We start from the raw sequence: 27796 nt of genomic DNA on the forward strand, positions 1-27796 counted from the left end.
ATCCACTAGCTTCCTTGTTTGGGGCAGGGGTAGAGAAAGCTAAGAAGTCTCTTTCTGCCCTCTGCGAATGACCTTCTCTCCTTGTGAGGGTCCTGAAGTGACTTGATGGGCTGTGGGTAAGCGGGGACGTCCCACGGGCACGTGTGTTGCTTGAGTTATCTATGCAGTAACTCAAACTGTTTTAGGGGAAATATGCGGGGTCTGATTTCCCTTTTTTATCCATCCCATGAGAACTAAAAGTTAATATTTTTAGGTTAATGGGATGGAAAACAAAAATAGCATCTCATTGGGGAAATATAACCTGACACAATTTAAAGTAGAATCTCAGTTTAAATGCAATTCTTGGGTCTACAAGAGGAATCAGTGGATAAAGCTACTTGCCACCAAGTCTGAGGACCTGAGTCTTGAACCCAGACCCACATGATAGGAGAGAACCTACTACTGTCAGTTGTCATCTGATCTTCATGTGTGCACTGCAGCGTGCACACACATGCACACACACGCACACATACGCACACACACACATGCACACACACACACATTAAAAAAATAAAATACAAAACCAAATTAAAATTTAATTCTTTTATGAAACAGGAATATTTTATTTTTGCTATGTCTATGCCATATATAATGTGAAAAGAAATCTAGACTTTGTTTCATCTTTTATTCTTTTCCTCAAAAGCACAAAGTCAGAGACTAGACACACTGATGCTGTTAGCTTTTGTACCTTGTTATGCCATATGTACTACAGAAACTAAAGTATTTTGGGTGGCCTGTGTGCACCCATGTGTACCAGCAGTAGATATGTCCTTGAGGGCACAGCATGCCCACTACTGCAGAGAGTAGACAGTTTACTTTGGGTTTTTTTTGCTGTTGTTTTTGAGACAGGGTTGTTTCTCGGTGTAGCACTGACTGTCCTGGAACTCACTTTGTAGACCAGGCTGTCCTGCAACACAGAGATGCACCTGTCTCTGCCTCCTAAGTGCCAGGATCAAAGGCAGGCGCCACCACGCCCCACTGACAAAGTTTACTCTTTGGGGTTTTTGCTTGTTTGTTATAACAGAATGCCAAAAAATTGCCGTTAACTTTTTGCTAGCTAAAAGGCAAAGCCTCTGAAGCTGTGTTGCTAAGTATTGCTGCTGCTGTAATGCTGATGCTGATTCAGACCTCAGGAAGATAATGCTGTGCCCAGAGGTGTGGATAGCTCCCTCATTAGTATCCAGCTCATCTAAGGCTTGTCTTATTTGCTTTTTTACAGACCTAACTACCGTAATGAATGCTGCATATTGAGAGAAACCACAAGAAGGTTAATGTTTGATTGTCTAATTCTTGGATTTGCTATGAACCAACACATAGTCTTTGTTGTCACTGACAGAACCCACCCAGTGTGTGTGCATAGTCACATTCCTCTCTGGTCTGTTGAAGGAAAAAAAGACACTTTGACCTTTTTTAAGGTTATTGACTTAATTTTATGTTATTCGGTTGCATGAAGTTTCCCTTAACCACTAAGAATTATCAAGATTTTTGCACAGACTTTTCCATGTCTAGGCTCCTCTTCCAAGGCAGTTTTGATCATCAGCTTCCTGCCTCTACCCCACCATCATCAAATACTCAGTTAAATAGTAATTCATATATTTAGATGACTACTCAACATAATACTTAAGGATGGGATTTTCTTTCTAACAGAACCCAAGAGCCAACTCCTAGATACTTATTGCTGGTCTGTTGGAGTGGAGTTAAGTCATCTCTCAGTCTGAAGGCCATGTGTAAAGTTTAACCTCACTGTACAGTTCCTGTCTGTAGTAGAAGTAGATAGTGAAACTCACGCTCTCAAAACTCATGTTGCTGTGTGCACAACCTGAGTGTGTATGTGAACCTAGTGAGTCTTTTGTGTTATACCCAAATAAAGCAAGGATTTATTTTTTCCCAATGCCAATATGATTTGAGCTAATCAATCAAGGTAGTGACTGTACACTTGACAGCTGAAATCAGCAGGAGCACTGTGGAAAACAGACAGAACATTGACTCTTGATAAAGACTTTTAACATAAACTTTTCTTTTGGAACTAGAATTAGAGTAGTTAACTTTCATCCACAAATGATTATTATGTGTACATTATTGTCGCTATTGTGATAATAGAGAGTCTTATTTATTTTTATGCCAGCTTATATTGTGAGAACACATTAGTCAGTTTGAGTTTCATCAGCTCTGTTATGCTTGTCCTTGGAACATCTTCCGTGTATGTTTGCGGTTTGTAGCTGAAAAGTTTACTGTAAAAAAAAATCAAAAACAACAAAAAAATGTATTGTTTTTACAGAATAAATTTATTGGAATGTATACTGGGAGTAAGGTTTGAGGTTGTAAACAACTGAGTTAGTGTTATTTGGCTTCATACGTGTAATGTGAAGTATTGATGTAATTCCTATATTAAAGCAAAGATTGACAGAAAATTGACATAAGAATTAAGTGTAGGTGAGGATTTTATTTTTTCTATCTTTTTCTTTTAAACTATTCTGGATGTTAGGTTAATTGAAAACACTGGGAGGGACAGGAGGGAATAACAGTGTGACCTGCCTGCACGTCTAAGAGCACAGCAGCTCCGTGGACCCTGGGTTTACACACAGCCTTATGTGCATCCCACTTTCTTTTGGTTTCTTATTTTATTGAAGAACAAATGAACATCAAGACAACATATGTGAAGATCTAAAAGCCCAGTGTGGTGATGAAGGTGATGCTGGGCTGTGGGAGTTACCCCTTCAGGGCATACTGAGGAGGCTACTGTACTTTCGACTTGTTTCTGTCATTTAGCAATTAGTGGTTTCTCTGTTGTTCGTACACAGTTCCAAATGCCGAAAGTTCATTAAGAGACAAGTTGCAACATCAGGTTTTACTTTAAAAGGTACTTTTTAATTTTAAGTATTTTATTCTAAAATTAATGAAATTCGCCAGAAGACCTCTTCATTGATCACACTAAAACATGTGGAGAATGTGGATAACATTTTAAATTGGAACATATGACAGATTTCTTAAATAAAAAGTTCAAAATTTGTCATGAAATGTATACATAAAATGCTTCAAATTTAATAAAGTTTGTCTTCATAAAATATCAAAAATAATTCTGTTGAAAATATACAGAGAAGAGAAATATTACCAGCCACCAGTAAAACAAGTATCCATTAAGGCTACTAATAAGGTCGACTTGTGTCATCTTAGCTATTTAAATTCACAATGGAAGTTTGGATAGCAACTTTTTTAAACAACAGTAATGTACTTTCCTTATGAAGACACTTCAAACAACTTAAGAATATTATGCTGATTTGGCATTTATATTAAGGTTGTCAATGAGTCTTACATTTCATATGAAGAAGTTATTTCTTCAACCTGTATTTGCTGTTTTGAGTTCTTTCATGTACATAGTGAATATGGTTAGTCACGTCTGAATAGTTTGATTCTGTGCTATTTGTAGGCACTGGAGTTGTAACTTTCACACCGTATGTGCAATGTTAAGATCCATGGTCACATTCACAGACAGTTTTTAACATATTTCTTTAGCAGGCTGTTGTTCACCTTCAGTTTCCCTCAACAAAGAGAATATACCATACACATGCCATTATTCCCATCACACCTACAGCACAGAGCATGAGTCTGATTCTCGTGGAAGGGAATGAAGTAGAGCATCCGTTCCATGTAACAGGACCAGAGATAACGTGAGGTATATTTATTCCACCTTCTCATCTGCCTTTGTTCTCATGAAGAACTCGGGATTGTAGGTGCAGCGATAGGCCAAGAGCTGAGGAAGAACGCCGTATGCTATGTTTAATGCTAAAAACAGGACTTTTGCTTCTTCGGGGACTCTGTAGACATAAGCAGTTCTAGCATGGAGAGAAGCACCAATGTGGGAAAACTGCGCCTGTTTGCATCAAAACAAGAGCAGCGTGAGACCTGACTCTTGGATTAATGATGAGTTCTGGGTGACTCATTCAGACCATGTCCCCTCAAAACCTGCCTTAAAAGCAAAATACCTGTAGATAACCCACAGTCTCAATACATAGCCTTTCACTTGAAGGTCATTCTTGATATAACTATTAAATAATGCCTCCTATTTCAAGTGTGGTTTTATCATTCCAGGGTTTTGTATTTTAACCTATCAGTGCCCAATACCAAACATTTCTAATTTGAATTCTAGGAATACTACATAGACACTCAGCTAACTCTCATAAATGGGTTCCAATTAAAAATGAAGTTGAGCTTCAAAGCTAAACTGTAGTTAGTATAATGAGCTACGTACAGAGGAGCACTGAGGATCTCCGTGTCAGTGATCAGACACAACTGAAGCAAGTTCTCAGCCCTGTCAACATGTTGTTTTGTTTAGTCATGTATTTGGTTTTGCACAACGTATAGCACTGTGGTTGTTTGTAAGATACACTTGTTAATAGCTTGGCTGTCGATAGCAGTATGATTATAAATGACAAAACATACACAGGCAACCTTTTCAAACCGGACGGAAATCTACTCAGAATTGTGAGTGACCATCATAATCCAAGTTTCAGAACAGAAAGGCAAGACCTCCCTCTGTTTATATACACAGACTCTATCCAGAATGTGCCTGCTGAGTTTTGCTTGACTCATTTGTTTTTAGTACTTTTCATAAGCACAGAGAAAAACTATTAGAAAAGTAATACAGGTCATAGCAGGATTAAAAAACCAAGAAAATATTTTCTCAGAAAACTTGGGTTATAATAAAATGCAAACCCAAGTTTGCATTTTTATGTTTGGCTGAAATTCAAGGTACACATGAATAAAGGCTGAAGATTTAAATGTAAGTCATAGTGGTACTGTGGTCAGAGTGAAAAGGTGGAGGGTGCTGTAAAGAATGGATCACTAGAGACGGTGTTTAGTGTGTGTACTACCTTACATTTCCTACACTGCTGAGGGTTAGCAGATAAAAGTGCTACTTAGCAATCGATTTGACCTTGACAAGAAAAGGGCAAGCTTTTATAAAAAGCATGTTTGGGAATTTGTATCAATGGCAGATATTTTAATGGGCTACAATTTATAAATTACTGATATATTCTGGATACCTCTAATACGATTTTGCTACTCTGGAGATAAAAAGTAAATTCCTGAGATGTGTTGACAAGGACCAACAAGTGGATTACCTGCATTGTAATCCACAGGCACTGAGGGGGGCTCTGCCCTCAGACACACCTCTCTAGGGCAGATGGCCAAAGGCCCAGCAAAGGTTTGCATCTCAGGGCTACACAGACAAAAGACCTTGAGAGTAAAGGGCACTTTGGAGGCTGCCTTGAGGAGCTGCGGTTGTGAACAGTCTGGGAACTCTAAACAAAACCTTGGCTCCTGACACTTTTTCTCTGGGCCCTACTTTAAATAGCTGTTGGTCTGAATATATAACCATTTTCTTCTGGACTAGAGGCCAGTTTTGAACTCTGATGTTGTCAGATTTGTGGGTTTAGTGATTCTATCCCTATAGATTATTGTGTACCTCATAGAACGACCAGAAAAATAGCATCCATGGTTTCCAAGAGTGAGAAACGTGTTGTGTGCACTTGTGTGGGCAAGCCTGCCCGAAAGGTCGGTGAGTCTGTGGGCCCTTCCTGCACTACACAGTGCGGATAATACCTCATTTTCATGAACAGTGAGCTCATGGCAACATTAGAAAAATGACTTATGTCCTTAGATTAGATTGTACGCCCATTGGGCAGACACTGTGTCTATTGTTTTGTGTGGCACCTATCACATTGTTAGAGTTCAATAAACGTTCAACAACAATGGTCTTGTGATTGTCAGCTACGAAAAGAACCTTTAAAGCATTTCTCTATACCTACAGTGGTAGGCATTCTCAGAATTATTACCAAGGGTGAAGACTGTAACACTCCTTACCAAAAGGTGTGTGCGTGTGGGAAAAGAGCCTGGAGGCCAGTTGTCCGCAGCTCCTGGTACTGAACAAGGGTGTGTTTGTGGTAGCCAGCTGGGCGGGCCCCCAACAGTAGCCTCCTCTAGTATGAAGTGCTCAGGATTCTGATACCAGAATAGCTGTTTCACTGAAAAGGGTTCCTTTCCCAGATATACTGGTAAGGAGTGCCCAGCACACATGATCTGTGGAACTCAGCCTGGGGATGGCACCAGAGCCTAGGGAGTGAGTGAGTGCTGCTGTGCGGAATTCTGCATCTCGATTATAGCAGCAGTATCCAATGATCTGGCCAACACCCCTAGTCAGTTCCCTTTGACTTCATTCCAAGTTTTCTACCTTGAATAAATAAAAGATACTGGGGATTTTTTTGTTTGTTTGTTTTTTGGGTTTTTTTGGGTTTTTTTGGTTTTTTTTTGATTTTTGAGACAGGGTTTCTCTGTAGTTTTTGGTGCCTGTCCTGGAACTAGCTCTTGTAGACCAGGCTTGTTTTTTGTTTTTGTCAGATTAAATGTTTAGAATCTAAAATGAGCCAGGTGGTGGTGGTGCACGCCTTTAATCCCAGCACTTGGGAGGCAGAGGCAGGCAGATCTCTGTGAGTTCGAGACCATCCTAGTCTACAAAAACTAGTTCCAGAACAGGTTCCAAAGCTACGAGAAACCCTGTCTTTAAAAAAAAAAAAAAAAAAAAAAAAAAAAAAAAAAAAGGTAATGAAAGTCAGCAAAGGCTGCATTGTGATAGCTCCTATTCCTGACAGAGAAAATTGGGAAAGGGTGACCCTATCCTAATCCCTGTCCTCCCTGATCACAACCCTGACTCCAAAAAGAAGTGACTCTGCCACGTCCACATGAATGTTAGTGGGCCAAACCTCTAGGCAGTGGACCCAATAATATAAGTAGATGATCCAGAACCATGTTACCTTGGGCTTTTTCTAGTAACCACGTAGACACTGATAATACTGACTCCAGAAACATGTGGCCAGATTGGATTCTTTATCCAACACAAGCTAAGTTACGGGGCTCACCTCAGGTGTGTGGGTGGATACAAAACTAAATACCTGCTCATGGTCTGGCACCCTGTTGACAATTGACCTTTTAATTCCTTCGCTATCAAAGCAGAAACACGTAAGAAAGTGAACCCCAATGTCAAAGGTGCTTGGTAATAAAGTACCAGATGTGGATGGCAGAAAGATTTATATCTGAAGGAAAAATGTCATGAAACTTAGTTCCAGGAAAGTCAGCGCTTTTCGGCTAGACTGTCCACAGATTTACCTCCTGGTCCAGGAGTGGAGGAGGCGGTGAGCTGGAGAGATGTCCCCTGACTCGTGCCCCCCCTCCAGTGGATGTGAGGTTACGGAATGCCCAGTAGGCATCTGTCCCTAAGTCTTTGCCCAGGTTGTTTTTATTTTGGGAGCATCATTATATGTGAGACACACTTTGGTTAAATTGTCAAAGAATTAATCTCAGTAAGAAGGCATTCTTCTCTTTCTGAGACTCTATACAAACAACTATAACCAGGAGTCGGTAGCTTTCACATGTCAGGAACAATGACTAGCTCTTTATGTAGCACCTGTTTAACTCTCAGCAACTTCACAGAAAATTGGTGATCGAGAGAAGTAAAATACAAGTGGTGCTTGGATTAACTAGTGACAACAAGGGGCTCGAATCAGCCCTTGCTGTTAATCACATTGACTGCATTTACTCAGGTTTTTGTTTTGTTTCCTTTTCAATGATTCTAACAATGTGCAGTCAGCTGTTGGCATCCAAGGAGGATTGGTTCCAGGACCTTGGGACATCCCATATATGTCAAAATCTTTGGGTCCTCAAGTCCCTTGTATAAAATGTGTGTGTATCCTGTGTACATGTCTTCCTTTAGATGACTTACAGTACCACACAGTGCAAATGCAACGTAAGCCGTTGTGCTGTGTCTTTTAGGGAATAAGAAAAGTCTCCTCTTTGTTCAGTACTGATAACCGTTGTAGCCTCAACCGCGTCTCCTAAGCTGGTTGAACCTGCACATAACGAAGACCTGACTGTACTCCAGCTGACGGGAAACACTGTCAGGGTCTGTCTTTCTTCCCAAGTTATCCTACAGCTCCAGTTCTATAGCAGGCAGTGCACATGAAGAGAGATTGTACTTTAGGTCCCCCAGTGGAAATTGACCTAAAATATAGTCTGATTTTTATTTTTAAATGGTTAACTGAGCTCGTAGTTTCTGAAGGTAACAGATTTGGAGGGTTCCTAACAGTCTGAAATCAAGGATGCAATAATCACCCAGTGTGTCTTCCAATGACTTAAGAAAATTTGAAATTTTTTTGTGCCTATTCTGGTCTCCACAGCACCAGGTACACAAATGGTGTATGAATCCACAGACCGGTTTAAAACATCCATATACATAAAATAAGATTCCAGGTTTTTGGCTTGAGCTGGCCAATAGAAGCTGAGACAATTGCCACTGACCAAGTAAATGGGCAATAGGAGAAATGGGGAGAACCAAGAGTCCTATTTTTAGTTTCTAACATGCTACCTGGGCATGGTATGAGGTTGAAACAGGACGGTTTTGTGTTTAAGGCTGTTCTGGGCTACAAAGCAAGACTAAACCAAACAGGAAAATAGGTTTTCTTTTGTAGACTGACGCTTGCTTTGCAAATGTGTTTAAAAACTCAAGTGTGCCTGTTTCCATTACAAAGGTGCTGCTTCCGTTTCAGAAGTTTCTCAAAATGCCTCCAGAAATCTTATGTGCTAGTGAGCCATCCAGGTGAAGTGAAAGTTTGGAATTAAATTTAGGAGGCAGCAGTCGGGGCTGAAGAGACTTGTCACCAGCTTTCAGTTGATATCAAAAGATGGAGAAACAAAAACCCAAATCGAGGCATCGAGGATCGGGGATTCAGAGGAGGACAAAGAGCAGAGCAGCTAAGTGACTATCCAGGAGGAGAGACGGCAGGTTTTATCTGTTCTTCTATGACTACTCTATGCAAGGAAGGATTTAGCCCAGTGACCCTGTAAATACTGTATTTTTTCAACAATATGAATTCTGGGATCTTTCTGCCGTCCTGGTTATTGTCCCCATGATTGTATAATCACTGCTTTGCTTCCAGGTGGACCCCACTCTCATTTCCTGGTCAATGTTGCGTTCATTAAACACCAGCTATCAGGCAGGGACTTGGCGACGTGCCAGAGCGAGGGATGAAGGGCAGACTCAGATTTCTCGAAACAGAACTAACACTAAACCAGCCTCCGTGGTTCTGTTGAGGATTGTGTAGTAGAGCTCTGGACTCTTTGTTTAGACAGAATAGACAGACAGCCTATGCTTTACACCTTTCAGCTCTCATCAGTAGTCATGTTCCTAGATCGTGAAACCATCCTATAACAGCGGTGCCCCTTGCTACTTCTGTGACCCCGGGGCACCCTGGTTTTACTAGATGACTATATCTACCAGGTGGCATCATTAGAGTGAGAGAGAGAGTGGGTGTATGTAGCAGAAACGTCTTCCAATGAACTAGAAAACTACTTCCTATTCAAACACTGAGCCGAGACAGGTTTCTTAATTCCAATGACAGCTGGTCACTAAAGAACTTTCTCAAAAGGGAATATTCTAGCCCGGCGATGGTGGCCACTCCATCAATCCCTGCACTTAGGAAGCAGAGGCAGGTGGATCTGTATGAGTTCGAGGCCAGCCTGATCTGCAGATCCAGGACAGCTAGGGCTATTACACAAAGAAACTGTCTTTGGAAAAAAAAATGTGGGAGAAGGGAATATTCCTGAGTACCTGAGCTAGACCTCCAGCGTGGACCAGCGTTATGTCGGGCATCCATGAGCATCCAGGGACCACCAAGCCATACAGTGCAATCACAAAGTAAGGGACAGAATAGAACATGTATGCCAGCATCTGTGTGACAAAGAAGTGAGCAAATTAACAGCTTGACCTTAACAAAAAACAAAAACATGAAACATTTTCAAAGATAAATGCTAACTCTTTTTCCTGTGTAGACACCTCATTTTCTCATTTAAAATAAGAGAGAATTAACTTTAGGAAAACCTTAGACTTTGTAACTACTTGACCTGAATTTTAGGATAAGCAGCAGGGTCCTTTAGGTAAGGCTCTTGAAACTGTGTGTAGAGTCGGCAGAGCTCAGCTGGGCAGTCCAACGCAATCTAAGGACAAAATGAGTTCATTATAAATAGTCACGTCTGGTTCTTGGGTTTGCTGATGAGGCTGTGTGCCAGCTTCAGTCATAAGCTACTGTGTCTTTCCAGGCTCATTGGTAACAGGAAAAACAGAAATATTCCGACTTCTCTAAAGGACTAAGCCTAGATTAACTGTGGAGCATTGTTCTTGGGACAATGATAGTCATGGCTTCAGCATCTAGGTTTAGTGAGCCAAGGCACAGCTCTCAGTGTAGATGACCAGTTCCACTCACTTGGGAATAGCTAGCCAACTAGTCTATACCAGAAGAAAAATAACACTTCGGTGCCAAATTAATCATACTATGCTTTGCAAGATTCAAAAATAGCATCTGCCTCTCTCTCTCTCTCTCTCTCTCTCTCTCTCTCTCTCTCTCTCTCTTTCTCTCTCCCTCTCCCCTGTGCCTCCCAGAGCATATGGTCCTTGGAAACAGCAAGGGATGATTCGAAAGAAGGGTCCTCCTGTGGAGCTCCGCCCACCCACTTCAGGAAAGAGCAGAGCGCAGTCCCTGCAGAGTAGACTCTAGGTCAGAGACTAGATTTTGGCACGCCACTGAGACACTTCCCCCTCAGGCACCGTTCCTCGTCCTCGAAGGCCAATGAAATGTTCCTCCTAGATGGCAATGTAGATTACAGGCTAGCAGTGGAGCTGGACCTTTGCCCAAATGCTCATCTGGGGCAGTCCCGCCCAGCACACACGCGCACATCTTTCTCGGGGCAAGAGAGAAGGACATGGAAGGATACAGTTGGATTTCAATATGTGGTGGTGGTTGAACTTGGGAATTAGCACAGACCAACCAAAGATCAAGTTCCATGACTTAGTCTCAACTTGTGCAACACCAGCAAGTTTAGAATAGTTGGTGACTGTTTCAGGTGAATATGATTAACAAATAATTCTTAGATATTAAAATATTTCCTCTAAGAATAAATTATAAAGCTAGGCCATTGTGAAGGATCACTGACGTATTAAGAAAGACAGTAACAATGGTTGTTTATTGAACACTTTCTTTGTGCCAGGCCCTATACCAAGAGGGTAGTCACTAATCTTCAAAACGATGTAAGGCAGGCACTCGTAGTTTACAGAGAAGAATATGGTAGGTCAGAGAGACTGACATTTACACAGCTAGCAAATGCCTAGTGTTCCCCACAGCTCCACAGAGAAAACCTGTCTCCAAAAACAAGTCACACACACAAAAACTGACAGAGAAAAGAAAAAAAAAGTAAACTAAAGAGCCCTTTGAGTTATCAATCTCCAAACCTGAGCCTAATTCAGCATTACTCTTAGCTGTGAGACGCTCACATGATCCTGCATGGGGGAGAACTGTTGCCCGGGGACCTCTTCCTTGGTCCCACCGCTCGTACTCCTGAGGGCACCTGGATACTTTGGGCCACAGCTGAATTGAGGTCTTAGGGTATCACCCTGACCAAAGATGGTTGCTTTAAATCAGGGCCGGTGGGGGCGGGGGGAGTCAAGGAAAACAAAAGAATGAGATTCTAATCACCAGTTTTTCAGGTACCCTAAAATAAGTTAGATATTTCTAGATAGAACTTGATCTGGGGACCCAAAGGAGGAAGTATGAGATAGCCCAGGACGAGCCTTCCCTTGTGAGTGGGGTATGCAGAGGGCTGCAGGAAACTAGTCCAGAGCTCCAGGCTATGGCAGGAAGAGGAGTTTGTCAGTATGGTTTTAAACACGTGCACACACTATATATATATACATATATTCATTCATACATACATACACACAAGCATGGACTTTTTTTCCCATTTGGAGTAGTATATTGCTATTTTGATGTTATGCTTACCAGGCCTCTGAACAGGCAAAATCCAGTCGCCAAGAAAAGACACACAACCAATATTAGGTCAAATGGTCTTCTCAGGAGGGCCTTCGCGTGGGCTTCTTGAAGAACCTAAAAGAGAGTTTGTTGCTGGAGAATACTCCCGAGACCAGGGCCAAGTCTGCAGCACTAAAGGCCAAGATGATGAAAAGTGAGTCTGGAAGATGCTCAGTACACATCATGGACCACTGACCACGGAACTTCCAGAGTTCCTCCCCTCCTCCCCTCCTCCCTACTACCCTCCGGTGCATTCCCTCTTCCATAAAACAAAGGTACTCAGTCAGTCAGGTGATTTGAGGCTCATCCCACACTAGTCCCACCATATCTTTTCTTGAAACTACATTTTTATGGTTATAAAAGTAAGCTACATGCATTTGAAAAATGAAACTTTAGAATGTAAGCCATAAACTGCTTCACTGCTGTCAGTGGTTGATACACACTCATTTATGGTTTTGGTTGGCTGGTCAGCTGGTTGGTTGGCTTTCTGAGACAGGATCTCAGCTACGTGGCAGAGACAAACCTGGAACTCCCTGTGTAGCTCAGGTTGGCCTTAAATTCATGATTATCCTGCCTCCCCCCGACCCAAATGCTAGGATTAGATTTCATGTGTGCCACCATCCTGCCTCACTCATTCATACACACACACACACACACACACATTTATGTGTAAATACATACCTATATATTCACATATAACCTTGTTTGCAGAAATAGAATTTAGAATATAAACTGTTCTGCATTCTCCCCTGAACAACTCCCTATGAGCATGTGCTCACGTGATTAAAGTTGAAAATACCGTAAGAAGACCGTACTTGCTGTCCTCCCAGTGCAAGACACTGGGGCATTTTTTCACTCCGACACTGAACATTGAGGAGAGTGACCCTGCACAGAAATCTCCGCAGGGTGTCAGCGATGACGGTCTCGGGACAGGCCCCTGATGTGGAACTGGGATGGAAGCATGGCTAAACACCCCTGCAGAGTGAGTCTGCCGCTGTTGGGATTTGTTGGCCGACTAGGGTTACAGTTCACCCTTTCTTCTAACACCCACTCACTCCTCAGAGAGATGTACGCGTGTGACTGTTGTTGGCCTGAGTTTACCCAGCAGTATCTCATTTACAAGTTAACTCCATGTAAATTATACTGTATGTAGAGCAAGAAGTAAACGCCAGTAGTAGAGTGGTTGTATGGCACACAGGTGGCCTTGCATTCAACCCCAGCGCTCCCCTAAACAGGGATTTTAAGGAATTCTACTTGTAAAAATAATCTGGGATGGGAGGAGGGGAAGAAGTGTAAACTTTTGAATAGAAAAAAATAATTAAAAATAATAGTAATAATTTGGGCCAGACATGGTGGCACATGCTTTCAGTCCCGGCACTTGAGAGACAGAGACAGGTGGATCCCTGTGATTTTGAGGCCAACCCAGACTACATGGAGAGTTCAAGGCCAGATAGAGAGGGCTACATAGTAAGACCCTGCCTCAAAAATAACTTTAAAAAATAATGATTTTAAAATCAAAATAATTTTGTCAGGTGGGTGATCATGTCCTAACTAGTACTTTGTTCTCACACATCAGATAGAGTTAGAGGACCCTACCCAAGGATATCGTATATAAACCGAAGAGAAAGAAATCGCTCTCTCAGAAAGGAAGACATAAGCAGACCTGCAGGGCTAGCCTTACTTCATACCGACCACCTCGGCCGTGACTGGAAGGGGAGGAGTCTTGGGAGTGCTCCTGCAGCCAGAGTCCTGGTCCTGCATCCCCAGAGGTCGGACCCCTTGGCCCTCGTGCACTGCCTTGACTAGCTCAGCAGTGAATGGGATTACCAAAGGAAGTGTCAGACTCTCACACACAGGACACTGACAGGCCAGGCAAACCACTTGCCTGGACTTCACCTGTCACGCTAACACAGAAGGGTGACGAGAGCCAAGGTGATCCCTGCGAGGGACGTCCCCCAAAGTGTAGCCTGGACAGTGGATTAGGGACAGTGGAAAGAGGCAGGTGGATTCGGACAGAAGCAGACCGTCTGCCTCACTGATGAAGATGCTAGCAAATGCTAAGCTAGCAACACAGCCCCGGGGATTGACTGCCCCAAATGCTCTGTCCTCGCAGGAGGTGTGAGCCCCGTGACCCTCCCTGAAGACATGGAAGAGTTACCGGCTGCCAGAGAGCTAGCCCGAGTTTACACACCAGTAGCCAACTGGTTATACTTCGGAGTGATAAAATTACCTTTGAGGGATAATTATAGTTTTCTGATGGCTGACTGTAGATCCTGAAGCCAGCCCAGACCGGAAGACACGTATATGGTATGCTTAAGAAAAACGCTGGGCAAATCCGTGTTCCATATTTTCCTATTTAAAAGAGAGAGGAAAAAAATGTATAGCTCAATAAGATAAAATTTTTAAAAAGCCTAAAAGAGAGAGGAAAAATAGAAGTCTGTTGGTGCATATATACACACAATGATATTTAAGCTACTTCCTGCCTCAAATCACATAAAATGTTGCTATGAACCAGGCACTATTTTTTTATCAGAAAAGGCAAAAAAAAAAAGTCAAAACCATTAGATGTTTCTTAACAGTGATGTCCTGTTTACAATATGAAAAACTATATTAACACATATATCCTAATTTTCTGCCTGTCTAAATGACTTCTTTTACTTCAGCCTGGAAGAGTCTTTATTTCCGGTGCATTGACTATGGGTTCTCATGACGCATGAAAAGCGACATGAAATACAAAGAGCTACGAGCAGCGGCCACGCAGCAAATGCCGACTGCTTAGCTAACTTCAGTGCACGCTTCTCAGCATGGCTCCAAAGCACTTCTTAAAAGATGGGAGCACCAAAGGGCTGGAAATAACTTTGCAAGATAGCTCTTATAAGCTTGCAATCTATTATAAAGCTAAAAAAAAACTTCTCTATTTAAAAACCCCATCATTGCAAAGATAAACAACAAGGAAAGTGTGGCTGTTAAAATAGGGCTTCTTACCTACAATGTTTCCGGGCACAAAGACCACAATGCTCATGATGATGGAGCCAACCCAATACAGGCCGATGGTTCTGTAGCTCTCCCTGCAACGAAACATTGAGATTCAGTGTGCTTGGGATACAAAAGGCGATCCCCAGAATGATCTTTCGTTCCTGTTGCTGACATACAGGATTAGAAACTCACTGAACCAAGTGATCAGCACAGGGAACCCCAACAACCAAGGATCACTTCCTTTTGTGGCACAGCACAGAACCCTTTGTGGCCTTTGTGGGCTTGTGCATTCATGCATGCAAATGTGTGGTATGTGTCTATGCACATGTATGTGTAGGCCTGTCCATGTGCATGCTTGGAGAGACCAGGAGGCTGTCAGGTCCCTTTCTCAAGCGCCCTCCACCTTATTTTTTGAGACAGGGCTTCCTCACAGAGCCTAAAGCTCTGGCCAACTCAGCTACCCAAGCTGGACGGCAAGTCCCAAGGGTCCTCTTTTCTCCTCACTGCACCCCCACTTCTGGGGTTCCAGGTGCAAGCCCTCACCCCAGCTTATTATGGGATTGAACTCGGGTCCTCGTGCTAATGCAGCAGGCACTTTACTGACTGAGCTATACCCCAGCCCCCTTGGTGTCCTGTTAAGTAGGAAATTATGCTTTCCACACAACGCGCATGTTGACCTGTGACATAGTCTTCACTGATTAGGACTGTATTTCCATATTGTGTGTAAAACGCACAGCACAGGCCAGGCAGTGGTGGCGCACACCTTTAATCCCAGCACTTAGGAGGCAGAGACAGGTGGATCTCTGAGTTCAAGGCCAGCCTGGTCTACAAGAGCTAGTTCCAGGACAGGCTCTAAAAAAATTACAGTGAAACCCTGTATCGAAAAACAAAACAAAAACAAACAAACAAACAAAAACAGAAGAAAGAAAGGTTCAAAGATGGAAGTTTAGGATGTAAAATGGACTTTCGGTGGCAACATGGAGTTAGGGCTAAAGCCCCAGAGGTGGCATGTCCCTGTGTTCTCAAGGGGCTGCTCTAATCTCAATGGTGGCCAATGGCCCTTCAACTGATAACCCAGGAAACAACTCCACACTAGAGGCTGAGAGGAATCCAAAAGGAGGGGCTGGTGTGGACAGCGCCGTGTGTCTTCTGTTCTGCTATGGGCCCCAACCCAAACGGAGCAACCCCACCAGGGCAATGCTTAGTCTCAGAATGCCACTGGAAGACAGATTATAAACTGGAGTGTCCTGGAGAGCATGATGGGGCGGGGACAGCTCAGGGGCCCGCATCGTAGCCTCTCAGGGAGCAGACCTGAAAGACCATTTCTACCTTAGGGCCACAGAGAGGCCGGGGAAGCTGGAGCTGTTCCGAGAGAGTTCATAGCTAAGATTGCCTTTAGACCCGTGGGAAGCCACAATGCTCAGGCAGTGAGAATTCAGTCAGAGCAGCTGGCTACTTCTGCAGGTGGCGTGGCACACAGGTTTCTACCACAGGAGTCCCCAAAGCGCCCATGTGTGCGGTGAGATAGAGCTAGCCTGTCATAGCAGGGAATACAGGTACCAAAACACAGCAACTGTCCCAGAATCTTCCCTTTTCTTTAGTAGCAGAGATGTGCTCCAAGAGGAGCTGGCTACAAAGAATTGAGGGGTATGTTCAAACCCCAAATCTGTGCAATTTCCCAACCCTAGAGCCACACCTGAACTCGAGGAGAAACGGAACTGAAATGGGGTGGAACCTTTGAGTTAAAACGTGCTGGGCTTTGAGTTCTAAAATGGAGGCGCTGAGGCATTGGGAGAGCACTTCCTTCCTGCACAAGCATGAGAACCTAGGTTCAGATCTCTAGCACCCGCGTGGAAAGCCGAGCGTGGTGGTCATAATTTCGTTATCAGGGTTAGGACAGAGACAAAGGAGACCCAGGTGCTTGCTGGTCAGCCAGTCTGGCCAAATAGTGAGTTCTGGGTTCAGTGAGAGAGAGTCCTTATCTCAGAAAATAAGGGGATGAACCAGTGAGATGGTTCAGTGGGTAAAGACATGAGCTGCCAAGCCTTTCAACCTAAGTTAGGGCTCCAGGTCCCACATGGTGGAAGAAGAGACACCCTCCATCCCAGAAATTGTCCTTTGACCTCTACATACCTCCACAGAGCATACATGTGCACATGAACACACACACACACACACACACACACACACGCACATAAAAAAAAATAAGAAATTGAGGAATACTCCCAACATCACCCTCTGACCTCCACACTAGCCTACATGAATGAGCACACACTTCCACACAGGTAAGGCACATACATACACACACACACAAACAAATGAGCACACAGTCACACACAAGTACAGGCACATGCAGACACACACACACACACACACACAGAGTTTATTGTTGATATCACGTGGTTGTTTATTTGTTGAGACAGGTTCTCACTGTGTAGCCCTGGCCAGGAACTCACTCTGTAGACCATCCTGACCTACAACTCAGAGATCCTCATTCCCCGCCTCCTGAGCGCTGGAACTAAAGGCATACACCAACACACCCAAGAGAGATTGTTCTGTTTTGAAAACATCAGCAGAAACCTAAGGAATCACTCTGCCTGAGCTGCCACCAAGGTAGAAGGACAACTCAAAGGGATGTGTTAAAAAAGACAGTGAGACAAAGACAATAGACCTTTATCCAACTCATAGAACTTTCCTGCCCTGGCATACATGTGTGCATTCGCCTCCCTACATGTTTTCCTTACATACCCCTTATCGGTTGCAAAGACAGCACACGCACCAGGAGAGCTAACTTACTCCCATGCGATGGCGGCCACCATCACCAGGTACATCAGATAATGAACAGAGCCATCCCAGTAGCAGATCATGTGCCCGTAGGCCGTGTTCAGATACGGTTCCCCCTAAGGAAAGCATTAAAAAGTTAGTTCAGTTTAAGGAAGACTCGAATCTTTAAACGCAGGACAACAGACATGTGTTACAAGTAAAACAACAGAACTAAGTGCTGTTTGTTCATTTGAACTGAAACAGCTTCCAAACAGTTGGTAGGACTGCAAAAATGTGACTTCACCCCAGGGCAGCCAGAACCAAGGTTTTCCACAACATCAAATAGGAGAACTCCTAACAAAATGGCATTTGATTACTCGACAAAGGTTTGTATAATAACACAAAGGCATCAGGTGACTGTGTGAGTAATCCCAGTCACTGGAACAAGGCCAAACTTGTGTCTGCAAGAGCTTGGCCCTGGCCAGAAGGGTGGCCCAGGAAGACCCTGTTTGCTGGTGCCCCCAGCTGACCTTAACCAGCCATGTTGATCTTGTGGTGGGCTGGGCAGTACATGGGGAGGGTGCCCACGTTCAGTTTCACATACAGCTTCCCCCTGCCCCTTATTCGACCTTCCCAACAGGCTTGTGGGCTGGTCAGGACCATCTGTCTGCAGAGGCGAAAACATGTTTCAAGGTTTTAAGACTTGCCTGGGGTCACATAGCTACTAAGGAGCAGGACAGGCATTACCAACCAAAGCCACACTTCAGGGATATTTTTAGTTTCATGAACCCATGATTGTATGATGAACTATGCATGCTTCCCTTTCCCAGGTAGTCATGTTTCAGGGTCCCGTCAGCCGTAAATTCTTCAATGGTGTTCTCTGCCTTTCTTCCTTGTCCTAGGACCATGTCCTCCCAGATTGTTTCCCGTGTCTCCCTAATATGCTTGTTGTCCTTTCTTTAACTAGGAGAGGTCTGAGCAGCTGAACGGTACCAACCAGACAAGGAGGCATCCCCTGAAACTTTGTGGCTCCCCTCAGGCAAGGACATCAGCACCCCCCCCCAGAAAAAAGTCATATCCAAATTTTAGCCTTATGCCTGGTTACTGCCTTTTTCTCATACCCATGGTGCTCTAGCTGCATAATTCCAGCTGATTTCATGGCTCTGGTCATTCCTGCCTACACACTCAGTTCTGAAAGTCAGCACTGGTCTCTTTGGGAAGCTTGACAGACACCCACGGGCTCTTCAAACCCATGTGAACTCTTTCAAGCCACCTGCTTCTCCCTTCCTGACCCCTGCACAGTCAGCTCAGCCAGCTCCAAGCTCGTCTATGCAAATCTCACTGATCTACGCTGTCATTTTAGGTGACCTTCCCGTTCCATCACTGCGTAGGCTCATGCCTTCGGAGTCCCACATTGAACCGCGGCTGCATTCCCAAACGGGCACCCCATCTCTCCTGCTTCCCATCTACCACACTGCAGCCGCAATGCGAGATGCACGCAGCGGCTGTCCTCCTGAAAGCCTGTCGGTCAAAGCCCCATCTCTTCCACTAGGTCCCCAAACCTTACCGCTGTTATACCTCAGCTTCCTTTCTTGTGCCTACTACCCAAATCCTTGCCAACCTCACCCGGTAGCCATCCTGCCCCCTGAGCAGCACCCTCCCTCCTGAAAGCCCCTCCTCTGAGTTCACTGGCCCTCTGCCTTTCTCCGCCCACCATAGTCTATCATTCCCCCACAGAAGCAACTGTATTTGGGTGGCTCCTGACTCTCTGTGACAAATCATTCCTCAGAAGTCCAGACCTGCTCAGCCCTGCCAGCCAGGCTAGTAGATGTCCCTCAAGCACTCAAAACTCCGCATGTCCCCAGATGAACTCAGCATTCCCCTGCAAACATTCCTGGAGAGGTAGACACTAGTAGGCCACTTTCCAGACCTCTGCCCAAGCTGCCCCCTTGCGCTGGAAGCCCTTTCCCTTCCTTGTGCCCTATAGAAGTATGTGTGGTCCTTTCCCATGACCACTCGGAAACACTATGGAAATTCCAGCAACTCAAAGAGGCCTTCCAGGGCATTTCCAGAGCCCCTTCATCTGTACTGAGAGTGTACCTCTGTCATTATACCCAGGCCAATGCCATTCTCCCTTCACACTCGACAGTAAACTCCTGAGGGCAAGAAATGGAATTAGATCATGACCTCTTTACAGAGCATCACTCTTCAAGCCTCTGACTTAACAGCAGTATTCTAACAGACCCCGAAACAGGAACCAGGACATCGCCTCGGGCCTTCCTCTCCATCAGCCCCATCTGGACCCAAAATCCCACTCCAAATCCCCAAAACTCTCTCTCTGTTTGCCCTGCACCGCTTCTGGCCATCTTTTTGCCCTTGCTAGCCTTGAAGATGCCACCTTATATATAAGATGTCCCACTTCATGAAATGGCCCAATACCCACAAACTTGCCTTCTTTCCTGGCTCAAAAGCTCCCCTCTCACACTCCTGGGGAGACATACAAACTCCCCATTATTTGAAACACAGAAAGGCAATAGACAATATTGTTTTCACCTCTGATCCTGTTTTCTATGTGACCTTGAGGAGGTCACTTGTCCTCTCTGGGACTGGATTCAACACACTCTAAATTAGAAAAATAAGACTAATTTCCTCAAGAGCTATGATTTTGGGGTAGACTCAGCAAGTTTAAGTAACTTGATATTACATGTATATATATACATATAATATATATATTATGATATATATATATGGGACCCTGTTTCTCTGTGTGTGTGTGTGTGTGTGCGCGCGCGCACACACACACACACACACACACACACATGCATAAACAGGGTCCCATACTGCAGCCCAGGCTAACCTGGAACTCACCATATTGTCAAACTGCCTTCAAACTTTCAGCAGGTCTTCTGCCTTAGCCTTTCAACTATACTGAGTAAAATTGCAGGTGTACTAAACTTTGGCACCAGAGATGCTTAAGATGGGTTTGGGATCTCTGAGATGATAATTCACTAACAGAAACCCAAATACTAAAGTCATTGGAAGTTCTTCACTCGCAGGGAAAACAGTTCTGGAGCCTTGAAGGAGGCGTGGAGAAGAAGGTCTCCCGGCCTTCTGTGTTCCGTCGCTGGCCTGTCATGTGCCTGGTCAGGCTGGGACAGTGCTCCACCAGCAGCCTGCATGTGAGCCACCCGGTCACAGCACAACCCTCGAGCAGCCCCGTACCTCTCTCAGGTAGTGAGTCATAAACCCATCAATGATGCCATCTTGCTCCAAGCCTATGATGAGGTTCACCACGCTGGTAAATCCGAACACCGCGTACACTGGAACAGAGGAGACAGCAGCTGAAAACGCATGCCATGGGAGACAGCAAGGATGGGGCATCCACCAGTTTTCGAGGAGTGTTGCCCATGTTCTTCCAGGAAATGCTGCGGGCGTTATCCACACAGACAAGCAGGCTGCATCTACCGCACACCCGGCTGGTCTTCCTGGACCACGGCTCTCACTTGGGGAACTCATGTCACAGAATCAGAGAATCACAGTGTGCCAGAAGATTCTTCCAGGCCACCTCCACCATCCTCACTCCCTTCAAGTGAAACTCCCACCCCCCCTGAGCATCAGGAGCTACACCAGTGTAACCAAATGGCCGTCTAGAAATGGTGAGTCCTCTTAGTGTGGCATGCAAGCCAACGAAGAGTCCATGTGCCCAGCATGCTAGCCTCGTCCTCTCTGGAGGTCCTGAGGGTAGGCAGGTGGCTGATGTGCAACTGACAATCAATAGCTTTGAGGGAAAAGGCAGAAACGTTCTGCTTTGGAACCTGGCCTGAAACTTGCTCTGTAGACCAGGCTGGCTTCGAACTTGAAGATCCGCCTGCCTCTGCCTCCCAAGCACTGGGATTAAAGGCATGCACCACCACTGCCCAGCAAAAGGCAGTGATTTTTAAAAATGCACATGAGATGGGACAGCTGAAGATGCAGGAAGGAAGGCTGCTGCATCTACAGAATCTGGCCGGTTGTTTGAAACCCCCAGCAGGGCTTCAAATACTACGTGTGGCCAACAGTGAAGGACCAGAGCTTTATAACAGCTGAAGATCCCACTCGGGGCCTGGGAGTCCACCAAGAAAACCGCATTTTTTTTAAGTTATAATAAATGGGTGTCTGAGACTGTGGAACGGGAAAGGGCGGTAGAAAACCCTGCTTGTGAATACAAAAGATATGAAGAAAGCAAAAAGAGAGAGCGGAAGCTGCCTTAGGGGAAGCCAGTAGGAGTGAGGGGTCCCTGAGCGGGCATCACCAGGCTCCACTGAGGCCCCATGGCTGCTTCTTGCTGGTGCGACCAGTTTGACTCCCAGGTAAGCAGCCATCATGGCTCCTGGAAAATGTAATCCACAAGGATGGGTGACACCCTTGGAAGTGATAGATGCTGTCTTAGAGGGGACAGAGACATAGTCTCTGCCTCCTGGTAGGTAAGGAACCTGGCCTAGGGCTCGACCACAAGGCTGAAGGGTCCTCAAAGCTGGATCAGAACCACGGATACAAGAGTGGTTGCCTTGCCTCAAGGATGGGGAAATGCAGCAGTAGGCTAAGTGTGGGCTCCCCAGGTGGGGAGGAAGTGGGAGGATAGACAGCGGTGTGAGACTCTCTGGGACCAGATCAGCTCTGAAGTCAGAGAGACCAACCAGACACAGAGCCTCACGACTTCTCCAAGCTCCAGTTTTGGGCGTGTATCAGCAGGGAGACTGGTCACTTACAGTTCCCTCTCCGCCTTTGCCAAGGCTCACAGAGGGCAGGGACTGCTTCCCAAGCCTTTGATGAGGGCATGCGGTTTGCTGACCTTAGGATGGAGGTGGAAGTGACTGTGGCACTGGGGACATTCCTTTCCTTCCTTGAGCCCTCTTGTAGGCTTTGGGGAACTATGAAGAGACAAGAGTACAGCCCTAAATCTACCCACAGCCTGGAGCAGAGCATCTTAGCCAACCCACAGGCCAGTGAGCAAGAAAAATAAATGCCCATTGCTAGAGATGCACATGAGGAGTGTTTGACATCAGCAGAAACATAATGAATGAAATGCCCAACCGAATTCCTGGCCACAGGAAGTGCTGCGAGGCCAGTCACAGCTGTGCCTGAGGCAGTATATATGTAAAACGAGTCTGGTGGTGTCCCCCATGATCCTGACTGCATTTCTGGCATCTCCAGCTAGCTGAGTGAAGGGATATTTGTTATGAGTATTAAAATACTTCTGAAGGGCTCGGAGCCTTCTCAGGCACATGATGTGCTCAGCCAATGACTTTTTTGTTTGTTTATTTAATAGACATATTTATTTGTCAGGTGCTGATCAAAGTCCCTAGCATATACTAATGTCTGACCAGCTCCCCATGGTATTATCCTCCCCTTTAGACAAATGTATGGACCAGCGTCCTCAACCTGCGGGTCACAACCCCGATACGCAACCTCCATTGCATATCAGATAGCTACATTATGATTCATAGGTAACAAAGTTGCAGTTATGAAGTAGCAACAAAAATGATTTTATATGGTGGGGGGGGGGTCACCGCAGTAGGAGGAACGCGCTAAAGGGTTGCAGCATTAGGAGGGTTGAGAACCACTGGTGTAGACGTGGCACATTCAATCTCACATACCAGCAGCCAGCTGAAGGCAGAAAGCCCAGCCTGGAGGCTGAGGTAAGAGCATGCCAGGGGCTCAACAGGGTGCCTAGAGGAGGCCCGCCTGGCCCTGCCAGTCACTCTCTAGAAGAACTCTATTTAGAAAGGGGACACCACAGCCTTGAGGGAAACCGAGAGGCAAGGGCCTTGTCCTGGACAGCCCTACAGTTCCAGTTTCTGTCAGCAATGGGCTCAGTGCAGTCACAGTCCAGCAGGAACGTGTTCCCAATGCCCGGCTCCCTGCCAGCGTGGATACAAGCCCTTTCCCTCTGAGGAATCTACCTACCAGCCCACCTACCATAGAACAGAGGGTCCCGCGGTGGTTTTCTTTTGACGAGGACCCGAGCCAAAAGGGCCACCAGGAGCAGGATGAGGGCAGCAACCCCAACAATGGTCCAGGAACTGTCAGGAGCAAAGCAGGGAGGTGGTCACTAATCACAATAAACACAACAGTGCCTGGAATTTCCTGGCTATTGAAGGCACTGGCTACCCGTGCTGCAGAAGGCTCCTGGAAGCCAGCCTCAACTGGGGCACCGAAAAGTTGCTGCCCTTTGTCCCCAGCATGCTGCCTGGGGTCACCACCCCACAACACTCACAGACCAGAAACCCAGGTCCCCCCTTTCTTTCTCCTTCCCACCTGTGTCCCTAATATGGCTGCAGCTCAGTTGCTCCTGCCCTCTTTTTTCTCCAACCCTTTACCCTGGAAGCCAACAGGCCTAACCACTAAGTCTGCCACTTCCCCTGAACCAGTCAATTAACCCTCTGACTGAGCTTCGTTGGGATTGACAGGCCTCCAGGGAGAGACTTGAAATTCGCAGTGTGCTTCCCCATGTGGTAGGCACTGCTGCTGGCCTAGAGAAGCTTCTGTCTACAGGGAGATACTCATCTCCAGGAGTTCTGAGCTCTGCTGGCCGGAAGGTCACTCCAGCCCTACAGAGATACCCAGATGGCCAACACACGTGGGACTTCCTATTCTGGACAAATACCTCCGTATTTGCCAGCTCTATACAATCAGCTCCCCACGACCACTCAGAGATGTTACAAGCACCGATCCTCAGCTAGGACACCTCCACACCATGGCCTAAAAACTGGGATCTTCAGATAATCTCCACCACAAACCCCTGGGGAAAGAGGAAGACAGTGGTGGGGAGAGGGAAGGGGGTGAATGGATGGAAGAGCAGATGATGGACAGATGAACGGTGACTGGGTAAGGGATGAATGATGGATGGGGGGCGGTGGATGAAGGACCAGATGTGCATGGATGGATTCTACCGTATGATGAGGAGGAGACCGGCTCTGTGTGCTGGGAAATTATAGGAGGTTACTGAAGCCTCATACCTGGGGATTCTCCAGGCTCCTCCTAAAGGGCCAAAGCAGAGGAAGGGGGAGCTGCCATGGCTCACAAGTATGATGCTGCTCTATCTAAGATACCCAGGGAGGAGAAAGACAAGTCGGTGAGCCATATGGCAGGGTGCAGACAATGGACCTAGAGGCCGGTGCCAGTCAGCAGACAACGCTATCCCTGGACTCTAATGGCTGAGTTCACAGCCTGTGCGCTCAAAGGGCTAGGCTCTGCCGGAGTACGACAGGCAGCATGAATTAGTTCAGGGCGCCCTCTCATGCTCTCCACCTCTGAGTTAGGAGGACACGTGAAGGTAAACTGGGGCAGTAGGTCACGTCTGCCCCCCAGCTCTGCTCCTGGAGACCCTCTGGGAAAACAGCCCACACCCAAGGCAAGCAGAAACAGGTCTAACCGTGCAAAGGGCGATTTGAATAAGCCAGGGGTTGTCAGCCTGGACTGGTCAGAAGTTCCTGGTGCTCTTTGATGAATCCTCTGGGCTGCCATACAGCCCTGTCTAGGCTGCTCTCCCGACAAACACCAGGCTAGCCCTCCCCCTGCCTTGCCTAGCTCACACATACCCCAGAACACCTGCAAGGTTCTGTCCCCAGAGCTCCCATAACTGAACATATGCAGGCGCATGCAAGAGCTCCCCTCCCCCAACCCTTTCCTGACCCTTCGACCTCTCTGACCATCCTGTTTCTCAGAGTTTCATAAAAGACCTGAGCAGGCAGAAGCTCCAGTTAGGAAAGGAAGGGTAACTGAAACCCCGCTGCACATGGGGCTGGGCGGAGCAGCGGCCAGAGGAGTTGCTGCCCAACAAGGTGGGCTCCCACAGGACGAAATTTTGTGGGGAAAGTGAGACGGGAGTCTGAGGGGATTCAAGGCAGCAATCCCTGCTTTGGGGGGAGGACCCACAAAAGGAGAAGCGGCAGTTTCATTTCCGCAGGGTTGTCAAGTTAAGTGTGTCTTCAGTGGTGGGGAGAAAGGAAGAAGGAACAGCCACAGAGACAAGAAGGTGGACCAGGTGTTTAGGGGAAAAAAATCAAAGAGAGTTGACATTCTGGGGATGGAGGTGGGGTGGGGTGGGAGTCGAGGCTCAGATATGTGCAGGGGGCTCAGACAGGAGGGGGCCTTTGCCACTGTCTGTGCCAAAGAGAACTCAGAGGAGGGCGTGGACTCCCGAGTAGCCAGGCGACTTACCAGGAAGGGGGGCAGGAGGAAGAATTTAGGGAACAACAATGAGGGAGTTGTCGTGGAATGCTGGGTTTATCCTATGTATAGAAGGATAGGGTGAAGGGCTGGAACTAACTCAGTCCAGCCCTTCCTAGACTGCTCGTCCAGCAAACACCTGCCTATCACAACCACTTCCTTCCCCTCCCGTGTTCACCCCGCTCCCTATGCTCACCAAGTTCTGCCCCCAGATCTTGCCATAGCCGAAGCGTCCCTATCTCCAAAGAACCTTCCCAAACCACTAGCCCCCTCTGCGTCACCCCGTTTTGTTGTCTTCGTAGCATATGTATCTATTGGTCTCTATTTTGACTCATGGCTCCTCAGTCATTCCTGGCCTGTTCTCAGCTAGTCCCCAACTTCTGCGAGGGATCAGAGCACAGAGGTGTTTAATAAATGTCCGCTGAGCTGCTCTCACTTTAGGAGCCAAGGTCCCTGTGCACTCTAGCGACAGGCACAAAACATCTGACTGCCCAGAGCCTCTGCTTCAGGAGATGCTCCAAAGGTGAGGTCGGTCCAAGGGCAGATGCAGCCTGTGCCTAAGCTAACAGAGCTTCTCGGGGCTCCGGTTGTCTGCAAGAGGTGACCAGAGCAGGGCAAGACGGTGCACTGGCCGTGTGCGCACCCTGCTAGCAGTCTGGAGGACTGGGGGTGGGGGGCGTTACAGAGTATAGACTGATGCAATTTCCTTAGCGCCAACCGCTGTGGAAAACATAGCACGTTACTTCCTCCTCCAGCAGGCAGCAACCAGCTTCAGCAGGGCCACAACTGGCGCTTTTCCAGTGACCACCCGAGGGCTGGTCAGTCAGTGATCCCTTAAGAGAAGTTGGAGGCCAGACTGGGAGCCAGAGTTGGTATAGACTCCTTCGGCTCCACCCAGCCTTAGCACTGAACTACGGTGCCTTTATTAGGGCCAGCATTCCAGTCACAGCGCCCCTCCACAAAGTTCTCACAAGAACCTTAGGGTGCAAATACCCATTTGACAGACTAGAACACTAAAGCCAGGTCACCCCGTTAGTAGCTAAGCCAGGTCCAGAGAACCAGGGCTATTTCCGCTAGTCTCTCACAACAATTTCTAAAATTAAAAAAATGATTAAGTATGTGAAAGTCCATACAAGGAAAACAATCCTATCAAATAGGGCAGGCTCGTGCCTTTCCGTGTTGCTCTGAACCCTTTGGTGTCTGAGAGCCTCGGAGGCAGGAGCATTGCGGTATTGACCTGGGTAATCCCAGCTACCCACACAACACCAGCAAAGAGCAGGCGCCCAGCCCTCAGACCTTGAACTGCCCTAGCCCAAAGGAGGACCTAGGTCCGGGTGACCTGGCTGTCTCCCTCGTGCGGCGGGCGTGGAGTGCCTGGACGCGACCCCAGAAAAGTTGCAGGCGCTTGCAGACCCCTTGCGCGCTCACTCACTCGTGCTGGGCAGCCAGGTGATTGAAGATGTAGGTGACCGGGATGGCTGAGAGGGACAGCACGAACACCCCGGTGGCCGCAGAGGCACTCATCGCCGCCGCCGCGTCGCTCGCCCTTCACTGCATCGCGCCTGGGTGCCCCCACCCCAGCTTCCGGCGACGCCGCGCCCCTCGCCGCCGCTATCCTTCCAGGCGCCCCTCTGCGGCGTCCCCTCCGCGCGTCCCCGCAGCTGCCCCGCGAGCGCAGTGCCACCACCCGGGTGCGCTAGAGCCGCGGTACGATCCCGAGAGGCGTCCCCGCCCGGCTCCTTCTAACGAATGCCGTGGTTCAGAGGCCACCGCGACGAGACAAGCGCCCCAGGACGCTTGCTCTCAGGGAAAAGGAGTGGCCGGGCGAAGGACGCGGGTCACAGTCGGGAGCTGGGCATCCTCGAGCTGGAGCGGCGCTGGGCTGAGCCAAGGGCCAG

General features: G+C 46.8%; 2 protein-coding genes across 5 annotated transcripts in view; one reads left to right on the plus strand and one right to left on the minus strand.

Annotated features, from left to right (window-relative positions):
- Hdgfl3 (HDGF like 3) overlaps window positions 1–5790 on the plus strand; it is a 55300-nt gene extending 49510 nt beyond the window's left edge. Inside the window, exon 6 of the mRNA XM_085683053.2 lies at window positions 1259–5790. Coding sequence (XP_085539179.1) covers window positions 1259–1264 — 6 coding nt within the window. The 3' untranslated portion in view covers window positions 1265–5790. The remainder of the gene's footprint in view (window positions 1–1258) is intronic.
- Tm6sf1 (transmembrane 6 superfamily member 1) lies at window positions 2886–27796 on the minus strand. Of its 4 annotated transcripts, none has more exons than XM_085683050.2 (10): window positions 27331–27789; window positions 23646–23749; window positions 20910–21007; window positions 17721–17824; window positions 14934–15016; window positions 14179–14300; window positions 11919–12023; window positions 9991–10083; window positions 9698–9817; window positions 2886–3790 (listed from the first exon to the last, which is right to left on the minus strand). In XM_085683050.2, the coding sequence occupies exons 1-10, from the start codon at window positions 27420–27422 to the stop codon at window positions 3719–3721; spliced, it is 993 nt and encodes a 330-aa protein (XP_085539176.2). In that variant the 5' UTR covers window positions 27423–27789; the 3' UTR covers window positions 2886–3718. The 4 variants fall into 4 exon arrangements, with proteins under 4 accessions (XP_085539176.2, XP_048291234.3, XP_085539177.2 ...); XM_048435277.3 differs by having other exon boundaries at window positions 2886–3910; window positions 27331–27786; XM_085683051.2 differs by lacking the exon at window positions 9991–10083 and having other exon boundaries at window positions 27331–27796.

The sequence above is a fragment of the Myodes glareolus genome, chromosome 24 (assembly GCF_982192425.1).
Source record: "Myodes glareolus chromosome 24, mMyoGla1.1, whole genome shotgun sequence".
NCBI classification, from domain to species: Eukaryota; Metazoa; Chordata; class Mammalia; order Rodentia; family Cricetidae; genus Myodes; species Myodes glareolus.

Bases quoted from the DNA above. Each gene is read 5' to 3' on its own strand.
- Tm6sf1 (XM_048435277.3), bottom strand. From the start codon at position 27,422: ATGAGTGCCTCTGCGGCCACCGGGGTGTTCGTGCTGTCCCTCTCAGCC. The intron at 23,750-27,330 runs GTGAGTGAGCGC...TGCTCCTGACAG, and splicing joins CACCTGGCTGCCCAGCACGA to TTCCTGGACCATTGTTGGGG. The intron at 9,818-9,990 runs GTCAAGTAGTTA...TTTGTCACACAG, and splicing joins CTGCTTATCCTAAAATTCAG to ATGCTGGCATACATGTTCTA.